The sequence below is a fragment of the Necator americanus genome, chromosome III (genome assembly GCF_031761385.1).
Source record: "Necator americanus strain Aroian chromosome III, whole genome shotgun sequence".
NCBI classification, from domain to species: Eukaryota; Metazoa; Nematoda; class Chromadorea; order Rhabditida; family Ancylostomatidae; genus Necator; species Necator americanus.
This window is the reverse complement of record NC_087373.1, coordinates 9287017-9305836: the sequence shown is the minus strand read 5'-3', so window position 1 is coordinate 9305836 and position 18820 is coordinate 9287017. Positions and strand designations below refer to the sequence as shown.

At 42.6% G+C, this 18820-nt stretch overlaps 8 protein-coding genes across 10 annotated transcripts; 2 read left to right on the top strand and 6 right to left on the bottom strand.

Annotated features, from left to right (window-relative positions):
• Window positions 1-295: 295 nt before the first annotated feature.
• Window positions 296-3150, bottom strand: RB195_009069 (uncharacterized protein; the record flags this gene model as incomplete). 2 transcript variants are annotated; one of them, XM_064195894.1, is made up of 10 exons in its annotated part: window positions 296-397; window positions 968-1123; window positions 1188-1253; window positions 1600-1688; window positions 1809-1937; window positions 2064-2139; window positions 2234-2359; window positions 2466-2540; window positions 2635-2769; window positions 3055-3150. In XM_064195894.1, 10 exons carry the CDS (start codon window positions 3148-3150, stop codon window positions 296-298), a joined length of 1050 nt encoding a protein of 349 aa, XP_064047039.1. The 2 variants fall into 2 exon arrangements, with proteins under 2 accessions (XP_064047039.1, XP_064047040.1); XM_064195895.1 differs by lacking the exon at window positions 296-397 and adding an exon at window positions 591-908.
• A 6714-nt stretch (window positions 3151-9864) lies between these two features.
• Window positions 9865-10203, top strand: RB195_009068 (uncharacterized protein; the record flags this gene model as incomplete). The annotated part of the gene is made up of 1 exon (XM_064195893.1): window positions 9865-10203. The coding sequence occupies one exon, from the start codon at window positions 9865-9867 to the stop codon at window positions 10201-10203; it is 339 nt and encodes a 112-aa protein (XP_064047038.1).
• Window positions 10204-10769: 566 nt separating this feature from the next.
• On the top strand, window positions 10770-11372 carry RB195_009067 (uncharacterized protein; the record flags this gene model as incomplete). Its single annotated transcript, XM_064195892.1, has 1 exon — window positions 10770-11372. One exon carries the CDS (start codon window positions 10770-10772, stop codon window positions 11370-11372), a length of 603 nt encoding a protein of 200 aa, XP_064047037.1.
• A 741-nt stretch (window positions 11373-12113) lies between these two features.
• RB195_009066 (uncharacterized protein) lies at window positions 12114-13221 on the bottom strand (the record flags this gene model as incomplete). Of its 2 annotated transcripts, XM_064195891.1 has the most annotated exons (3): window positions 12114-12314; window positions 12681-13037; window positions 13093-13221. In XM_064195891.1, the coding sequence occupies 3 exons, from the start codon at window positions 13219-13221 to the stop codon at window positions 12114-12116; spliced, it is 687 nt and encodes a 228-aa protein (XP_064047035.1). The 2 variants fall into 2 exon arrangements, with proteins under 2 accessions (XP_064047035.1, XP_064047036.1); XM_064195890.1 differs by lacking the exons at window positions 12114-12314; window positions 13093-13221 and having other exon boundaries at window positions 12624-12902.
• Window positions 13222-15816: 2595 nt separating this feature from the next.
• On the bottom strand, window positions 15817-16224 carry RB195_009065 (uncharacterized protein; the record flags this gene model as incomplete). The annotated part of the gene is made up of 1 exon (XM_064195889.1): window positions 15817-16224. One exon carries the CDS (start codon window positions 16222-16224, stop codon window positions 15817-15819), a length of 408 nt encoding a protein of 135 aa, XP_064047034.1.
• Window positions 16225-16632: 408 nt separating this feature from the next.
• On the bottom strand, window positions 16633-16890 carry RB195_009064 (uncharacterized protein; the record flags this gene model as incomplete). The annotated part of the gene is made up of 1 exon (XM_064195888.1): window positions 16633-16890. One exon carries the CDS (start codon window positions 16888-16890, stop codon window positions 16633-16635), a length of 258 nt encoding a protein of 85 aa, XP_064047033.1.
• A 526-nt stretch (window positions 16891-17416) lies between these two features.
• On the bottom strand, window positions 17417-17914 carry RB195_009063 (uncharacterized protein; the record flags this gene model as incomplete). Its single annotated transcript, XM_064195887.1, has 1 exon — window positions 17417-17914. The coding sequence occupies one exon, from the start codon at window positions 17912-17914 to the stop codon at window positions 17417-17419; it is 498 nt and encodes a 165-aa protein (XP_064047032.1).
• On the bottom strand, window positions 17911-18276 carry RB195_009062 (uncharacterized protein; the record flags this gene model as incomplete). The annotated part of the gene is made up of 1 exon (XM_064195886.1): window positions 17911-18276. The coding sequence occupies one exon, from the start codon at window positions 18274-18276 to the stop codon at window positions 17911-17913; it is 366 nt and encodes a 121-aa protein (XP_064047031.1).
• Window positions 18277-18820: the final 544 nt, after the last annotated feature.

Genomic DNA, 18820 nt, shown 5'->3' with positions numbered 1-18820 from the left:
ATATGCTTTCCCACAACAGACGGTACAACTATTAATTAAACACTATCACCACTACCAAGTAAATAAGTGAACAAAGTATAAACATAATAATGGCAATAAAGCTAAATATAAAGGTTAAATATGTGCGCAATAAAGTAAATACAATAAGTGAATAATGTGCAAAAAGAACATGCAAAACTTCAAAGGTTACCAAGTGGTTAAATACATATTAAGGGAGTAACTAACTATATACAATATGTACATGGCGCAAGAAAGGCGAGAGGACTTGGCCTCATCTCCAGCAGGGATGAACAAATCATCCTGCACATACACATGGGGATTCCATTCCCTCATATAACTCGTTCAGGCGGCTAACTGCTGTTCTACCATACTCACGCCAATCTTTCGATCTCCAGAGCTACAATACGAAGATAAACGAAGTATTGCGTTACAATCGTCACAATCAGAACAAAGTTACTAAGGTGACGCTTTCGACAATCAATCAATGCGAATCCTGATCGTACTGCTCGTCGATCTTGCTAAACGTCTAAATCGGGTGCTCGTCTAAGTCGGGTATTTATCTAAATCAGGTATTAGTCTACGTCTAAGTCTCATTCAACCTTCGATTTAGTAGCGATACCCTCCCCTCGGAGAGGATGATGATGGTGAACGAGAAGGTTGGCTAAAACTTCGACGTCGCGGGTAATCCTGCGGTCTTCTGCAAATCCGACCTGGCGGTGGCCATTGGTAAGTCCGCCTGGCGATTTCTTGGTAGAACTGCCTTGCGGGCATACATCCGACTTGAAATGCGGATTATTAACACAGAAAGCCGGAAAGATGGCCAGGCATACGGCAGTAAGCGCAATTGTCGACACGAATGCAATCACCGAAGTGATCGCGAAGGCAATTAGAACAACTGCGATAATCTTCTGTCATATACAAACGCTGTGATAGCGGAAAAATTACTTCACTGAAAGGAAAATCTCACTTTCTTTCCGCTGGGTGCAAAGTAAATGGTAGGGAATCCTCCAACTGAATATGCAGAAGGAGCATCATTAGCGGTAGCGTCCATTTTAGCTATAATCAGATTTGGTTGCGTTTTCTTCAGATTTGCTGCAAGCTCTTTGTACTTTGGCTCAAAAGCCTGAAAATAGAGTAGACGATGAAATTCGATGAACAAGGCGGTGTCTAGTTCTTCAACCAGTTACCTTGCAATGACCACACCATGGAGCATAGAATTCAATAAGCACATCCTTGCTTTCATCGTTAACAATCTGAAGAACATTGTATGAATGTTCACAGAATATTGCACTACGAACCAGAAGCGAGAAATAAAATCGAATCTAAGTTTGATAGAGTCGAAGGATTCTCTTCGTTCACATTATAAATTATACGAATAGGAACGCTCTTTGAACGAAACAAAACACATCCAAGGCTTCTCCATCTAAAAAAGTAGAAAAAAAATGGAGTATGAATTTGAAGAAAAAAAACACCAGAGATTTCGGAAAATGATTATAACGTCAAACACAGCTTCTAGTAGTTCACTATCAGAAGGAAACTTTTACGTATTAAAAACTTCCTGTTGACACTCAGTAAATAATAACTACTCTGAATACACACCTTATCAAAGTTTGATCCAACCAGCGTCCGCAAAGGACCCTTATCATCACGAGGTAGGGGAGCAGATTTGACGAAAGCTTTAGCCTTGCCTAAAGATATTCGTTCAGTTAGCAATGATGACAACTTGTTTGTAGTAAAAACCCATAATCTTACATTACTGAGGAGATTTAAAGATTGAAAATTTTCAAAAAAAAAATATCCTTGCTTACCACCACTGATTTTCTTCATAAAGCCTTCCAGATTTTCTTCAAGCTCATCATCAAATTCGTTGGGGTCCATCGGATACTTTTTGCTATCATATTCAAACGCAATAACGTTGTGTTCTAGTCCGGAATCCGCTTAAATTGCACAATTTATATAGAGTACTTTCGTTTCGGCAACGGTTCATACTTATGCTCATGAGTTCGAATGCAATACGCATCATATTCCAGCCTTTTAATAAAAAAAAAAGAACGATGTAACACCTAAACCGACGCTTTCGAGTTCCTCAGCGAATTCCTCCTCATCAGACACTGCGAAGATGTACTCATCTTTTTGATACTAAAAAAAGAACTAGGAAAAAGTCAACAAGGAGTACTGACAATGAACATAGAAGGCTAGAGAATAAGAGGCCCGCGTGACAAAAAAAACCAACCTTTTGTGCGATATTAAGGACTTTCTGACGCCAGTATTCGCTACCCTCTCGGTACTGCAGCGAAAAATCTGCATTGTAATAGACGACAACAAGTGGGAATTTAGAGTATCGGGTAGCGACATTGCTCTAATTGAAGAAAGTCTAACATTGTTAGAGAAGGGTGAAAACAATTCGTAAATCAGTTTTAGTTTATCAATAGCTAGCGCTTCTGCAATTACATACAGAAACTGACTCTAGTTCGCTTGCCGACAAGAGGAGCAGAATGATCGCGAAAGAACGACAACAGCTCTTCGAGAGTAGCGCCTGCCTGTAAACTCGAAGAATGTTCCGGTTAATGAATGCCAATGAGTACAAATTAACTACGAAAGTTCCCCTATTAATTGTAAACGGATATGAGTTACCTTGTTGAATGTCCTGCTCTTAGGCTCGAATTTGCTTTGGAAAAGAGAAGGATAAAAGATGATGATGTCATTCGGTTTTGCATCGTACTTTTTGAAAGCTTTCGGATCCGATACATAGCCCATGGATTTGAACTCCTGAATAAAGAGATTCTGCATCGTCCTAATGGGTCAAGTCGGAAATTTATGAAGTGTGAAGCATGTGCAAAACTGATGTTGCTGTAGCGTGAATGCATAAATAAACGCTGCAATCGCCCTTTCTATCAACCGCTATCAAGGTTTTTAGCTTTCACATTACGGCTTTTTCATATCTCTGTACTAATCCCGACGAAATCTCTAGGGTCCGGCAATAATCATTGTAACCGACATCGACATACAAATATACACTTTCGCTAGTTTGTTTTCGTTTTGTTTATACGATACCTCGCGAAGCATTTCCGCAGCATCAGAGAAGGCCTCAAAAGCGGAAGAAGATTCTGTAGCAAAGAACCCAATAATCGTCACATCATCCTTCACCATGAACCTGCAGAACAACTCAATAACAAGAACTCAAAGGGAAGTGAATGAGGAGTATAGCATGGCAGGGTCAAAGCGAAATGAAGCACGGTTCACCTGCGTTGCTGTGCTCGAAAGGACGTGGTGGAGGTAGCGGTTGGAGTCGAGGTGGGCCATCGTGGGCTGCAGCGATGAGGGTTGCTAACAAGAGTCCCTCTTGATCCTAACTTCCACGCTCCACCGCAACGCTTCGAACGCAGCCGCTTACGCAACTGAGTCGTGGTTCATGTCGTTTTGATCCGACTATATGTACAGACGCACAGTCTGACTTGAAGAGAGTGCAACTTTGGTGATCCAAAAGGTAAAAAAAACTCACCTTTCCACCTCAAAGACTCCGTCTAGTTTTTCGCCGCTGGCAATGCTTGTTCAGTCATATATTTGACAATTCCATAAGCTTCGCGTGGACCTTTATATTCGAATCTGAATTCTTGGATCTGAATGCTGAAAGTACATCAAAACAATAGAGAATACGACTAGCCTCCTTCCGTTCCGCATGACCTTAAGTGTTGGAAAGCCAGAAACGCCATATTTCTCGGCAAGAGTTTTCTCTACGGTGGCGTCCACTTTTGCGAGTTTAATATGGCTACCCTGAGCCTAAATATGAAGGACTCAAAATAAACAATACTCCTTCTATAAACACTGGGCCGAAGGTCACGGAAACACTTCAATGCTTGTTAACTATCTTTTAACATCATACAAGAATAGCGCCTGCTTTCTGCTTTGTTCAAACCCTCCGTGCTGTTTTTCGCGATAATCTATGCTGTTCAAATCCAAATGCTAATATTTCGGTATGAGTATTCTTCTTAAACTGTTGAAATTGTTTCAGGCATGTTAAGATGAGTTTCCTTCTTAGCTTCTTGAGTTCCTCCTCAGCACAATCCCACAAAACATATTCAGTAAGTATGGAATGCGAGGAAAACGAATGATCCTCATGTTGTGTTGTTGTTGTCATGTTGCGAGTCCGATAAATTATTCTTTGTCCAAAAATATGATTTAGACGTTGAACTCTTGATGTGTGGCTCTGTCCTGTTATATCCACATGTCAGATTGATCAATAAATTAATTAAATCGAGCAATATATCTCAAAACTAAAAGCAGACAAAAAAAGCTCTTAACTTCGAACTCTCGCAGAATCTCTTAAGCCATAATGCTGATGTGATCACTGAGATAAAATTATTTATTGCTGATTTTGGTACTAAATCTTCACCTTCGTCTTGCACCTTTTCATGGTTAATCTTCAAGATTCTCATTGGAACTGTGAGAAAATACTGCTGCTTCTTCGTTGTTTTTTGTCGCGTGGCGTAAAGAAAAAGAGACAGAAAAAGACCCATGGTTACAATCGGGCAGAATTTGGAACCTTCACGAAGGTAGATTTCGTAGCTGCTCTAAAGTCAATTAAGCACTTCTTCCCTCTGGGATCGATCAATAGGTACAAGACTTTCCTGGAAGGATAAAAACACTGACTTGATAAATGGCCAGTTTCACGTTCGTGAACCTCAAACGATTCTGAATTGGAGTGAACGTGGGGGCGCATCCCAAGCGGATTGATACGCCAGTGAATTTATCATTTGCCTTATGCTACAAGATAACTTGAAATTCTCGACGCTGAGTGATTAAATCAAGTGAAAATTATCTAAATGAAGCGCTACTAGTTTTAATATTAGCATCGCTTTTATTTTCGCTGATTTCCATACGTTGATTCGCTGAAACATTTCGATAGAATTCGTGTTTCTCTTGGTTATATGGCCTTTTAGACTTTTCGGTGAATTTTCCCTAGTACTCTGCACAAAATGACTTTTCTACACGCTATTTTTAATTTTTCAACTTTTTTTTTCTCTCAAATTTGACAACCATATTCGTTTGACGGTACGATGAGGTATGCCGTACGCAATCTTCGCTTGCAAATGCAACTGAAATCTTTTAGAAAGCATTGCTCTGTTTCATCATTTCTAATTCAAAATGAGGCTGGATATACGGAAAAACCAAAGTTTAAAAGTTGACGTCGCTTAGGTTCATTTAGCAGTTCTTGTAAATTGTTGTTGTTGATATTTGTTAGTTTTTATTATTTCTAGTGAGAATTCCAATAAGTTTATCTACATGTCATGAGGAACATTGGTGAGGAAGTCATAAATAGATTGATCATATGATTTATATTAGAGTTACAGCCACTTCAAGGAAAACCTCCGGATGTTCCTAGCGATAATCAGTCAGATTAGGATCCACAAAAATGAACAACAAGATCACTACATACTTTCAAACGAGATCAAAAAAAAACGTAGACAGAGGATTTTCTTTTTCCTCACTCTCTCTTCTCTCTTTTAAACTCAGTAACGTCACTAATGGGTTCCACTTCAATTCAGAATCGTTTGAGGTTCACGAACAGCGGGGTGCATCATGAGTTAATTCAACAAACTGATGAGTTCAGTGAGTGCTTCTTTACTCTGCCAAACATGTGTGATGCCCGGGAAAAATGAGAAGGTTGGTTGGCAGTAGGGTCGTCTCGAACCATCGATCGATCGGTCGGTTAGAACGGAATCTCTCACCAACTGCGCTACACATGCTCCATTTACCCAAATACCCTGAGGATTTCGCTCCTTAGCTTCCCTTTCCGTTTCTTAATCTTCGCAGTCAAAGAGCGCAGTAAGGGATTATTGTGGGTATTCATTCTTGAACCATCGACCGTCGTCCAATCGCAGCGGAACCTCTTACCAACTGCTCTACAGCTACCATAGGAAATACGTGAGGTCCGCTGAGAAGCTAATTCGACGGTGCGGCTCATTTCACTCAACAGCAAAACAGCGAAGCGCTAACAAACGCTCATTTCAGCCATGTTTTTCAAACTCAGCATACTTCTCAAATTTCTAGTTTGACTATAGCTTTGACAGGCAGAAAATCTCACTTGATGTCACGCTCTCCCGACTGGGCGTGACATACTTCCGAGGTTTTTTTTTTCGGTGCTAACCTAGAGTGAATTTAATGCGAAACAAATTCACCATAACGTCAGGAAATAATCGAACATTTCAATTTATAGAGATTTTTCATGAAGCAGTTTCATATACTATGTGGTACGGGCATCCGAGCCAAACGCAATGAAAACAACGCCTCTTCAGGAACTGGAAACGTTGTGCACATGACCTCTTCTAAATAATTAACGAGAATAAACTGAACTTCACTATGAAGTGCTCTTTGTTCGATAACATATTGGCGTACCTTCGAGAATAGCACGTATCCTGAAACTTTTTGAAAAAAATTTAGCATGTCTACAAAAACTAAGGAGTGCAAAAATTACTCCTCTTCTAGTATTTCATGAACAACTATGATAGACTTAACTAGTTTGATGAAATCCGACGAAATGGTTGGAAGGATGAGGCAAACAGCGCGTGAAAAAAAAAATCACGGAACTTTTTTTGAATGCGGGGGAATCGCTCGCATTTTCAATGGTCATTCTATTGAACACATTCGGCAAAAACCGTGGGTGAAAATGTGTCTGCTCCCGGCATTTTACACACATTCTCGTTATGCTTGCCTTTTAAAGAAATGGAATGAATACGGTTCGACTATTTGAAATATTTGGTTCTCTGAAAGTTTTCCTGATATTTAACAGCAATTCTTTGACGTGAAGATACCGACCACAGCTTGTATGTGCACCACTTCTTCTATCCTTAAGTTGTTAATTGCCAGTGAAATTGACCGGATCTGGATCAAGTGAAGGGATTATCCAGATTGCCACTGACCAGCTGAACAGAAATTAGAAAGATGCATTTCAGATCTCTTACACGGTAGAATTTTTCCACTTGGATAGACGCACTTCAGCAAGAAAATGTGCCTTGTTTGGATAAATTGCTATTCAAAAAAAGTTATCTGCATACAAACGCGTCACGTAGTGGAAATACGCTTTAACGCTTTAGCAGCGAAAGTGTGTCCAGGGACAAACGGCTGGGTCCCGCAACAAAATCCCGTTGCAGTGAGTTTACGTGAACAAAATTACCAAATAATCTTGGACAGAAGGAAAAATTTATTGTTCAGATCGCCACGAACCATCTGAACAAAAATTTAAAGGATACATTTTGAATTTTGTATCCATTGAAATTTTCAGTTGAATAAACTCGCTGCAGCGAGAAGATGTGTATTGATTACATTTTTCGTACCGTTTCCTAGCATAGGTATACCAAGAACACGTGAGTTGGATACGGGGTTAGAAGTTCCTGCAGCCCTGAAGGTAGCATTTGGAGAAGTGTGTGGATAGCAATTCTACTACTAATACTACTTATTTACTACATGACTACCTTGACATTATTGTGAATACATGTCTCAGTAATGAATGGATTTTTTTCAGATCGAATGTTCGAACATCTGTTCGACCCAAGCACGTACAATTTACAATGCTGTCCGCGTATTGACTAACTTGCAAAAGTAGAAGGATTCTGATAGATGTGAGATCTTTTAGCTATAATTAAGTATTTCTACACATTTATTATTATTATTATTTTACTTTTAGTAATATTAGTATTTCTCACTCATTCAATAATAAAAAATATTAGGTGGGTAGTTTTTTCTAACCCTCTAATTTTCCTAGATTTGACATCAAAAAAGGCACATTACTTATGATCTATTCGATCAATTATTTCCTCGTATATTTGTAATCTGAAAAGATGGGCCTGAATAAACGAAATCCTCTGCCTACATAAGGTTAGTCATCTGCATTAGTTCAATAATCAGTAAGTATTCAATAAATTTTTTCTCTATTCAATAAACATGTCCTGTTGCAAATTTCGATTAATTAAAATGGTCTATCGTAGTTTTTACGTAGTGTACATTGAACGATATCAAGGCTCAGAATGGAACAAGGAAGAGTTTGATGGGATGTGCACAGCGTCAAAGATCTCGAATCATTATCAGCCAGCCCATTTGATAATGACGGATTTGTCATAACGTCAGGCCAATAATAAAGTTTTATTCAAAGTTTCGTTGTCATAACAAAAAAAAAACACATAAATGTGATCTTTATTTTCTATCTATGCAGTTATGAGAAAATCTCGTGGAAAATTTCACATTAACTCAATTGACTCAATCAATTGATGCATATGAAGGTCAAACGCTAGCACAACACATGCAGTGTCCATTATTTTTTCCCTTCCTTTATTATAGAATTTCATTGTAACAAATTCCCATTGAGAAGGAGTAAATAAAAAGTGGAGGAGAAATAATACATTGCACGACTTAATCGGGTTTTTTGTGATCATAGCTGTAGAAACATCATTTTTTGTTGATCGCAAGCAGTAGTACAGAAGTGGAATGTGGGAAATTTTATTAACCGTGCACAGGATTGAGTAGCTATTGTAATATTGTTGTCATTATACATCAGAGTAATTATTGTCTATATAAAAACGTTTTACTTCGCACTTCTGTCAAGTTTTTTAGATTTTTCCTCGGATTCTTTTTTTGAAAAGAATATCTGTGCCATCTGAACTGTCAGTGAAATGCAAATGAGGAAGATATGTTTTTTTCCGCGGTGCACACGTTCAAAAATTTATAAATGCGAATGAATAGTCCTAGGCTTACATCGAAAACATATGTATTGATTGCTTCTCAAGAGCAAACCTACCACATTCTTCACGTCCAAGGATGCTTCTCTTCAGATAACGTGCCGAAATATTCTGATAACCGTGCAGTATCGGTATCCAGTGGAATGAAGAATATGATAAATGAGATAAGCTATCGCTTGTCATTAGTTAATTGTCGAAAGTTACTGAACCAATAATAAAGGAACTTTACAATCCGCCTCTCCATGTTTTTTATCGTAGTGCTGGTGTCCTCGGTGACTTTTCCGAATTTTCATCGTCACAATGTAAACACACTCGACGAATGTCAGCTTTAGTTAGCACTTCATGTGAGGGGTCATGAGATCCGCGCGGCCACACTCTTCACCCTCCGAATGCACTTGACCGGAGAGGAGAGGAAATCTAACAGATTTTTTTCTTCGTCTGGAAAAAATTTCTTGCTGTTTTGCACTTTATCTAAGAGGGAAAAATGTTAAATGAATATTTTACCACTTTCCCACTATTAATAAGATTTCGACAGCTGTTTCCTCGGTATCTTAACTGGAACTTAGGTCAGAAATGCTGTTCGTGGAGCCGACATTGAAAATCCACTCGAAAAGAGGATTTTTTCAATGGAATTTCTCCAATTTTTCTTAGACTGGAATCATCACGTGAGAACGAGTGAAGGTAGTAGGGTTACTGATTTGCCACCTTCAGTCGATGTGATGGATTATCGTTGAGAGAAGGGATATTCTGTCGGATTTCTGTCGTATTTTGAAGGTGGCGCAGCGGAAAGAGAAACATACCCCTAACAACCAAAAATTAAATGGACCAGTGACATGAAGATTAGTCAGTTTACTCGACGATGCTACTCTTTACACGTACGTTAAAAAGATTAAATGAAAGTTGATTTCATCATCTGTGCACACGTACAGAGTTGCTTCATAAATTAAATTGATCAATCCGATGTTCCTCTCCAATCAGGTTTCTGGATTTGTACGGTGTTTTCTATTTTCCTTCGATACCAACAAACTAAATCTTACTCTCACGTCTACGAATTACTTAACTACGCTTTAAGTCTTGTGCACTAGCGGTCTACATTTTGTCTACGGCAATCCAAAATTTTAAATTCTTTCAAATGGTTGACTTTGCCATGGATCTCACTCACTGGGGGAATCACAGCCGGTTAGTCGCATTCTGGGTGGCGCGTCTCCAGGTGGCAGACAGGGGGCTAATCGCGGACCAAAAGCGACATTGTGCCTCTCGAGAGACGCGGGTGGATGCAGGGAATGGACTCTTTGTTTCTGCTGAGCCAGGACTGAATCATGACATCCCTGTTCTCCGCACGTCGATCCGGGCAAAACTCTGCAATGGAGTGACTGGGAGGTACAAGGAAGGCGGTTTGGGCTTGCCTCCAACAAATAAGCTGCATTCGTCCACTCTGAGAGGACAAATGTGCTCCCACAAACACGTGTGACTAATCTTGCAGCCTTCCTACGGGTTTTAAAATCTCACACATATTACAGTAATAAAAAAGAGTCTCTTGATTCCGAAAAAAAAAACCTGGTGCGGTACCGGAAGCGCCAATCGAGTTCTGATTATGCAAACCGGGAAGATTAGCACGACGTTATTGGACTGACCGAGACGAGACGACGCCACCCTCTCAACGCCGTATGTGAAATTGGAGAACTGTTCTTAGGAACATGCGACAGTAGAGGTGTTGGTGGAGTTGGCGTCCTCGTCAACACGAGTATGGCAAAGAACTTAGACTCTTTCGAACAACTTACGGCCTGCATCGAAAGTCTGATATGGTTCAATGCCAGTTTTGAATATCTTCGTCGCTTACGCTCCAAGCAACGTAAAGCTACGAAGAAGAATTCGAAGCTTTCTATATGGACCTGGAGAAGCTCTACCGAGAAAATCATACCTTCTACAGTTCATAATTGGTTATTTCAACGCCATAATTGGCCCGAGAAGAATGCCTGAGGAAGTTCAAGTCGGGACCGACGGCCTACAATAAAATGAACAGGAAGAGAATTCATCATGACGACTAAGACCATCCATGGGAACTCGCAATTCCAGAAGCCCTCCTCTCTACGCTGGACGTGGGAGTCACCCGGTGGAGGCTACCGTAATGAAATAGACCACATCATCGTCAATAAAATTTTCTGCCTGACGGACGTCGCTGTTGTACCAAAGTTCTATACGGGATCGGACCATCGCCTTCTCCGAGGAAGATTTCCCTTCACAAGGAGAGAAGAGAAAGCCGCCAAGTTCAGAGAGAGAAATCCTAGAACTATCACTAACTGGGATCTCTTCGCTACCTTAGCCGGCTTTTGGGAAGATTCCGCAATTTACAGCATCGACGATGAAAATAAGCGGTTCGTTGAACACCTTCCCGACTGCGCGAAGAAGGCTGAGAGTTTTAAAACTACCAAGAGACGTCTGTCTCTTGAAACTCTTGAGCTGATACGCCAGCGTGGAGCAGCACGAACCGCAGGGAACCAAGAACTCACGTCCAAGCTCGCAAGGCTTTGCAGAGAGGAGATAAAGGAAGACCTTAAAGGGAGAAGAGCAGAAGTACTGGCAGAAGCTGCAGAGGCGGGGAAAATATATCGCCCGATATACCCGTCGAGACTTCGTTAATCCCAAGACGAAGACGACTGCTCTCTGGAACCCAAAACGAACAACCATTGCATCGAGAAAGGGAGTGGAGAAAATCTCTGTGACTTCTACTCTGATCTCTTGAACACACATCACGGGTCAAGCGTATAGTTGGGAAAAATCCCTCCCAAAAACGACCCCTCATCTCGTTCCTGCTAGCATAGCTGCCCACGCAGCAATCAAAATTTGGGTATTATAAAAAGAATTAAAAAACAGATAAGCGCCTAATAAATAAATTAAAATAGTACGATATAATAAACAAATTATAAAATATTTTAAAAAATTGTAATGCTACAAGTAAAACAAAATCACCTTGATCACCTTGACTCCCATTGATCTTCGAACTGGTCGAGCGGGCGCCAGTAATTCTTCCATTTGTTCCGATCGCCTGCCAGAGTAGCCCAGTGGTTCCTCCTTTCGCGTGGGACACGAAGAGCATCATATTTTTCTTTCAAGGACTTCGTGAAGAAATCTTAGCATCGGGTCGGCGGTCTTCCTTCAGTTTGCTTAATATCGCGGAAAACCCAGTCGCTCACGGCTCTGGTCCAACGGTTGTCATCAAAGCGCATCACGTGTCCGGCCCACCTTATTTTACTTTCCTTGGCAAACGCGGCAGCGTCTCTAACTGGCGAAGTCTCAACAGACATAGCGGATGCTTTTCCCCGCCTCTGCAGCTTCAGCCAGCACTTCTGCTCTTCTCTCTTTAAGGTCTTCCTTTATCGCCTATCTGCAAAGTCTTGCGAGCTCGGACGTGAGTTCTTGGTTCCCTGCGGCTCGTGCTGCTCCACGCTGGCGTATCAGCTCAAGAGTTTGAAGAGACAGGCGCCTCTTGGTGGTTTTAAAACTCTCAGCCTTCTTCGCGCAGTCGTGAAGGTGTTCAACAAGCCGGTCATATTCCTCGTCGATGTCCTTCCCAAAAGCCGGCTAAGGTAGCGAAGAGATCCCAGTTAGTGATAGTTCTAGGATTTCTCTCTCTGAACTTGGCGGCTTTCTCTTCTCTCCTTGTGAAGGAAAATCTTCCTCGGAGGAGGCGATGGTCCGATCTCGTATAGAACTTTGGTACAACACCGACGTCCGTCAGGCAGATCCTTTTATTGACGATGATGTGGTCTATTTCATTACGGTACCCTCCAGAGGGTGACTTCCACGTCCAGCGTAGAGAGGAGAGCTTCTGGAATTGCGAGTTCCCATGGATGGTCTTAGTCGTCATGATGAATTCTCTTTCTGTTCATTTTATTGTAGGCCGTCGGTCCCGACTTGAACTTCCTCAGGCATTCTTCTCCGGCCAACCTTAGCGTTGAAATCGCCAATTATGACCTTGTACAAGGCATGATCTTCTCGGTAGAACTTCTCCAGGTCCATATAGAAAGCTTCGACTTCTTCTTCTTCGTAGCTTGATGTTGGAGCGTAAGCGACGAAGATAGTCAAAGCTGGTATTGGGCCACATCTTCTCATCCGCAGACGTCCGATTCGGGTCGTAAGTTGTTCAAAAGCGTCGATGTTCTTTGTCATACTCGTGTTGACGAGGACGCCAACTCCACCAACACCCCTACTGTCGCATGTTCCTAAGAACAGTTCTTCTTCAGTTTCATATACGGCGTTGAGAGGGTGACGTCGTCTCGTCTCGGTCAGTCCGATGACATCGTGCTAATCTTCCTGGTTTGCTTCATCAGACCTTCGATTGGCGCTTCCGGTACCGCACCAGTTTTTTTTCCGAATCAAGAGACTTTTTTCTATTACTGATGTACTTGATCTTCTTGGCTTGCATCATCAGATCTTCGACGGCCGCTTCCGATGCAAGCGTACGTGCGTTATAAGTACAGATCGTCATCCTAGTCCTTTTCCGTTTTGGTAGCCTACATGACTCCTGCAACCCCGTCCTACCTGGCGCTACCGTACCAGGCTTTCCTCCGGAATCAGGAGACTCTTTTCTATTACTGTGTTTTGCTTAAAAATTTTAAAACCCATGGGCAGGTTGCAAGCCTCTAGTCCCATGAGTTTCTGGGAGAACTTTTGTTCTCCCGGTGTGGACATGTGGAGCTTATTTGTTGGAGGCGACTCCAAATCGCCTCCCTTGCACCTCCCAGTCACTTAATTGCAGACTTTTGGCCGGACCGACGTGCGGGATACAAGGATGTCATGAGTCAGTAATGGCTCAGCAGAAACAGGGAGTCCATCCCCTGAATCTACCTGCGTCTCTGGGCAAGCACAAGGTCGCTTTTGGTCTGCGATTAGCCCCCTATCCGCCACCCGGGGACACGCCACGTAGCCTCGCGACTAATCTGCTGTGATCCCTCTAGTGAGGGAGATCCGTGGGTGAAACAAACTATATATTATAATACAGCGATATTAGTAGAATAAATAATAACTAGAAATTATATGTTCATGTTAATTATTTGTTCAAGATGTCTCGTGACGTATACCAGATGGAAGAAGATCAAGTATAATAATCGAGATAGAAAAGCATTCAACTTCTCGATGGACTGATCTAGGCAAGGTTAGAATGTGCGGGCAGGATGGTGGTTCAGTGTTGTGCTGAGATAGTTCCTTTGTTCTTCTTTGGGGTACGCGCAACACGAGAGCTGTTAGAACGCTTTGTGCGTCACCTCAAACCCGGGTAATTAAACCAAAACAAACCAACAGTTTGCGTACAATAACGTAGCACGAAAGTGAAAGGAACGAAAACAATGATGAATAAACAAAGTAAAGAATGTAAACAACACAACAAAAAAGAGAACCAAAAAGTTAGGAAGGTGATAGCGAGTGGGCCTGTCTTCGTTTCTTCTGAGAATCTAAGTAGGAGTGGTTCCTGAGAGGAAAGGTTAAAGGGCGTAGTGTCCGGGGGTTTTTGGGTACAATTGTGTCGCGGGCTCTGTGATAAAACTCGCTGAAGTTCCGCGATACTCCCCCTCCAGCGTCCTAGATCCTTTGCTCTGCGTCGAATCGTTCCAGTCCCCGTCGGCGTCGATTGACGTTGTTCATAGCCTTTAGACCCAGGTTTAGTTGTTCCATCCGGTACCGGACATCTCTCGTCTGGTCGGGCATGGGGCATACTGCTGCGTTGCGGGAATACTCGTGGCAGTAAAAGCATGACGCTCTTCTTCTTGGGCAATCTACGCCCTCTCTGCAGCTCTCCCTGAGACAATTCAGACATCTTCAGCGTTCAATTAGAGATTGTCTCCCTGACTCCGCGTCCATTATTGCTAGGCAAGAGTCGCTACAGTGCTGTTGGACTGAGTTGCAGAACACGCAACATATGATTCCTTGCTGGGAAGGTCGTGCGTGCACGTGGCTGTACCGGCGTTCCTGGCATGAGGGATGTCTCTCCAGTTGTTGTAACATGAGGCAAAGGTCATCCCATTCTTGTTGGCCGCTTCGTAGTTCCGCTCTGAGTCGTTAGCGAGGGTGCTAGCCAACTAAAGGCAATCTGTGAATCAGAGAAAAGGAGGATTTGGTTGAGTGTCTTTGACGAAGGTTCCAACGCTCGACACACTGCCCATGCGAGTCGTGCTGCCATCGTGAGAGCGTTTATTTCTAGTTTCGGAGTAGTTGGCAGCGTCCGGATGGAAAGTAGCTTACATCGGGCCATCACTAACGAAGCGTTAGTGTTATCAAAGAAATAGGCACATGTGGCCATTGCTATGTCGCTAGCCTCGCAAAGATCGCTAGTTTGTTCTCTTCCATTGTTTTGAGACTGGCTCTGATAACTGATTGTCCCACGCTAATTTTTGTTTCCATAACTGTTGCTGAAAGTGTTTCGCGGGTGTAAATAAGGGAACTAGCCATCGCAAGGGGTCGTATATGGATGCGATTTGCCGTGCGACCAGTCTTTTGGTAACGACTTCGTTACGTGAAGTGGTGATGGTGAAAGATGAGGTTCTCATCTTGAGACAGTCTCTTGACGCGTCCCACGCGATGCCGCGTACTTTCAGTGTTGTTGATTTGGCAATCGCCTGCTGTGGATGGAGATCTGTCGTGCCGCTAAGGCTTCTTGTCTTAATTCCTCTAGATCATGTGCGCCGAGTATCTAGTTGTCGACGTATAAATTGTCTCGAATTTCTTGGGCTAGCTTCTCGTCTTTTACTGCGTTCTGAAGGTGGTACTGTACTGTGCCTGCGAGTAGAAACGGTGACACGCTAAGTCCGAATGCCACTCTGGTGAAGCGGAATGTGATCATATTGTTCTCTGTGACCGGTCTCTTAACCACAGGAACCGTGTGGCGTCTCGGACTTGCTCATGTAGGCGTACTAGCAGAAATGCTCTTTCCAGATATGGTCACGTAAGTTGTTCGAAATCTGATTAGTAGACCATATAGTTCTGGAAGAATAAGTGGTCTTTGATGCAGAATGTCGTTGAGGGAAGGACATTCTTTGTAGTGTGACGAGGCGTCGAAGACGATTCTGAGTTTTGTTGCCTCCTTATGGGGTTAAAACTGCTTGATGTGGGTATAATGAAGAATTTTTCCCTTCTGAGTTTGATCATTGGGAATCTCTCCAATTATTCCTAACCTCTGTTGGTCCCGAAGAGTGTTGTCATAATTCTTCAGGAGGTCTGTATTGTTCCGTAACATATTAATTATGCTGTGAGGTCTCTTCACTGCTATATTTCTGTTGTCTGGTAACTGAGGGTGGTTGTCTTTGTAGGGGAGTCGTACGTAGTAGCCGTCTTCTCGACGTTCTATTGTCTTGTTGAAGTAGTCCGCTACTTTCTGGTTCACCGCCTCTTTCTCAGCGTTCTTTGTACCTGTGAACTCGCATATTCCGGCTGTGTCCATTGTCCAGTACTTGTCCCAACGCTTTAGTTCCTCTTCAAAGTCGTCAGCAGCTGTGTTCATGGTGGGCGTATTTATGTTCCTCGCTGTTTGCTGTGTCTTTCTACTCTTAGATAACTGCTGTTTTCCAGATAGCAGGTACCCGAGTTTGGATGGAATGAGCTGTAAGCCTGATAGAAGCGTGAAGCGCGGAAGTGGTGTGTCTAGTAGATTCCATAGTTGTTTCTGGTCACACCCTAGTAGAATCTGCAGGGTGAATTTAGGAGTGTTTGTCGATTTCCACAACTGAATGTGATGATGTCTTACGAACTTGCGGTCCTCTCTGCTGAGGTGAACAGGGCGTCCTTTCCCTGTAAGTACTGGAGTTGTGCAGAGTCGCACTGTGTGCGTTCTCCCTTCGTTGTCTTAAAGCTCTAGTTGTGTTGTCTCACAATGCGCTGTTGTGGGCTTGTCTGTGCCGAATGTATTTGTTTATTGTTGGAACTCCTGCTGTTTTGTACACTCCTGCCCCAAGTCGTCCGCAAGACGTTGGCTGATGAATGAGTGGTCGACTCCGGTGTCGAAGAGGATCTCCACCTCTTTCCATAGCTTGTTTGGTTCATCCCGAACCTTTGCTACACCGGTTAATAGCAGGACGTGATGACTGCCACTATCACGTTCTGCGTTATGAAGTACTGTTGTGGTGGGACGTGTTTCGGAGATGATATCTGTGAAATGCCTAGTATGCATCTGTAGGGGATTGCTCGAGTTATTTTCTTTTCTGGTTTCCGTCTGTTTAGTTTAGAGGTGACTGCATGTAGCTTCTGAGGTTGTGGTAGTGTCTGTTCTACCCCGTTTCGTGGTAGTTTCTGAGTCATGGTTCTTTTCGCCTCTGTCGCGTTGGGGCCCTTCGCATATCTTGGACAGATGGTATGGTGGTGTTTCTGTCCATTGCAATTTCTGCATCCCTTGCTTGTACATTCTGCGAGGAAGTGTCCTTCTCTCCCACAATTCAAGCATCTGTTGTTGTTAAGCAGGAATGTCCGTCGATCTGATGGGCGTGACATTCGATTGCAATCAACTGATTTGTGTGTGTTGGAGTTCCAAAACATACAACATTGCTGTGATGTTGATGGCGCAATCTTTAGAGAACGATTCCTTGTATAATTTTCTGATTGATAAGTGGGTGTTGTATTCTCTCGTTCATTTCTACCTACCATTTCGTTGATTTTTTCTTCGGTGGAAATAAGGTTGTCAAGGATGGACAATGTACGAATCATATTCCAATCGCTTTCTTATTCTGTAAAACGTATCCTTGTAATGCTTTACGCTGTAAAGTGGTCGAGAACTTGGCGAGGATTTTCTGTGAGAGGTGGGATCCGTCGAGGTTGGCCTTTAGTTCTTGTAGCTGTGTGTGTGGAGTGATCGTTTCCAGAAGGCGTCTCTGTGCTTTGATGCTCTTTGATTCAGCTTTTGCCGTTTCTAGACGCGTTTGTAGATTCCCGATGAGAGCTGACTCGTTGCCGTATTTAGAGTGTAAGAGGTCAACTGCGTGATCATAATTTGACTCAGTGATTGGATAACGGCGTATAAGCTCTCGAGCTTCTCCTCTCAGAGCGTTGACAAGATAGTTGAATTTCTGAAGCCTCGTCAAAGGTTGTTGATGTACATTGGCTTCTAACAATGTCCAGAAATTCGCAAATTCCCAGATTTCCCCTGTAAACGTTGGTATAGGGATCGCCGGGAGTTTTGGAATTTGTGCCGCAGTTCTCATTTGTACCATTGTTGTTTCTTCCTGACTGGGTCTTGTCCCTCTATGCTGATTATTCGTTCTTGTGCTCGTTCCAACACTGCGTGAGCTTTGTCTAAATACTGCGTCACTTGCTTATCGTTTTCTTCCGTGAGTGGTTCTTGACGATCATCTAGTGCGGTCGTGAAGTTATTTAGGGCATCTGTGACGAGCCGCATCGTTGCCGACAGTTCAAAGGAGGTTCTGCGGAGTTTTTGTATTGATGTTTGGTCTATGCGAACCTCATCTGGCTGCCTTGGGGATTGCTCGTCGAGAAGCTGCGTTAAGCGATTGCAGTATCGAGTCAAAAGCCCTTTGTGTGAGCGTAGTATAGCCGGGCCTGACATCTTTTCTCCTATGTCTACGATTAGTTATGGGACGTATTGGTATTTGTTAAGTTAAGATACTAGTCAGTTAATGCGGAAGAAGGTTTGTGTGTCTGCGTAACCGATAATCCGCCAGAATGACACGGTAAAGGAACAAAAAACAGGGGGGTCGTATTGAAGGGATAGAATAATCAGTGCTTGCAAAGAAATGATCGACTAGAATTGCGTAGAATAAAAATACAATCAGAAATCTGTGATACAAAAGGTCCAATGTGCTCAAGATTATCAGTACACTGCGAAATTATTAAAAATCTTGAACACTAATTGACCCAATACCTGCGGACGGGAACTTAGTGGGCCGATGCACCATGTGGGGGCAGGATAATAGTTAAGTGTTGTGCTGTGATAGTTGTTTTGTGCTTCTTCAGGCTACACGCGACACGAGAGCTGTTAGAACGCTTTATGTGTCACCTCAAACTTGGGTAATTAAGCCAAAACAAATCAACAGTATGCGTACAATAACGTGCGAGTAAGGAACGAAAATAATGATGAATAAACAAAGTAA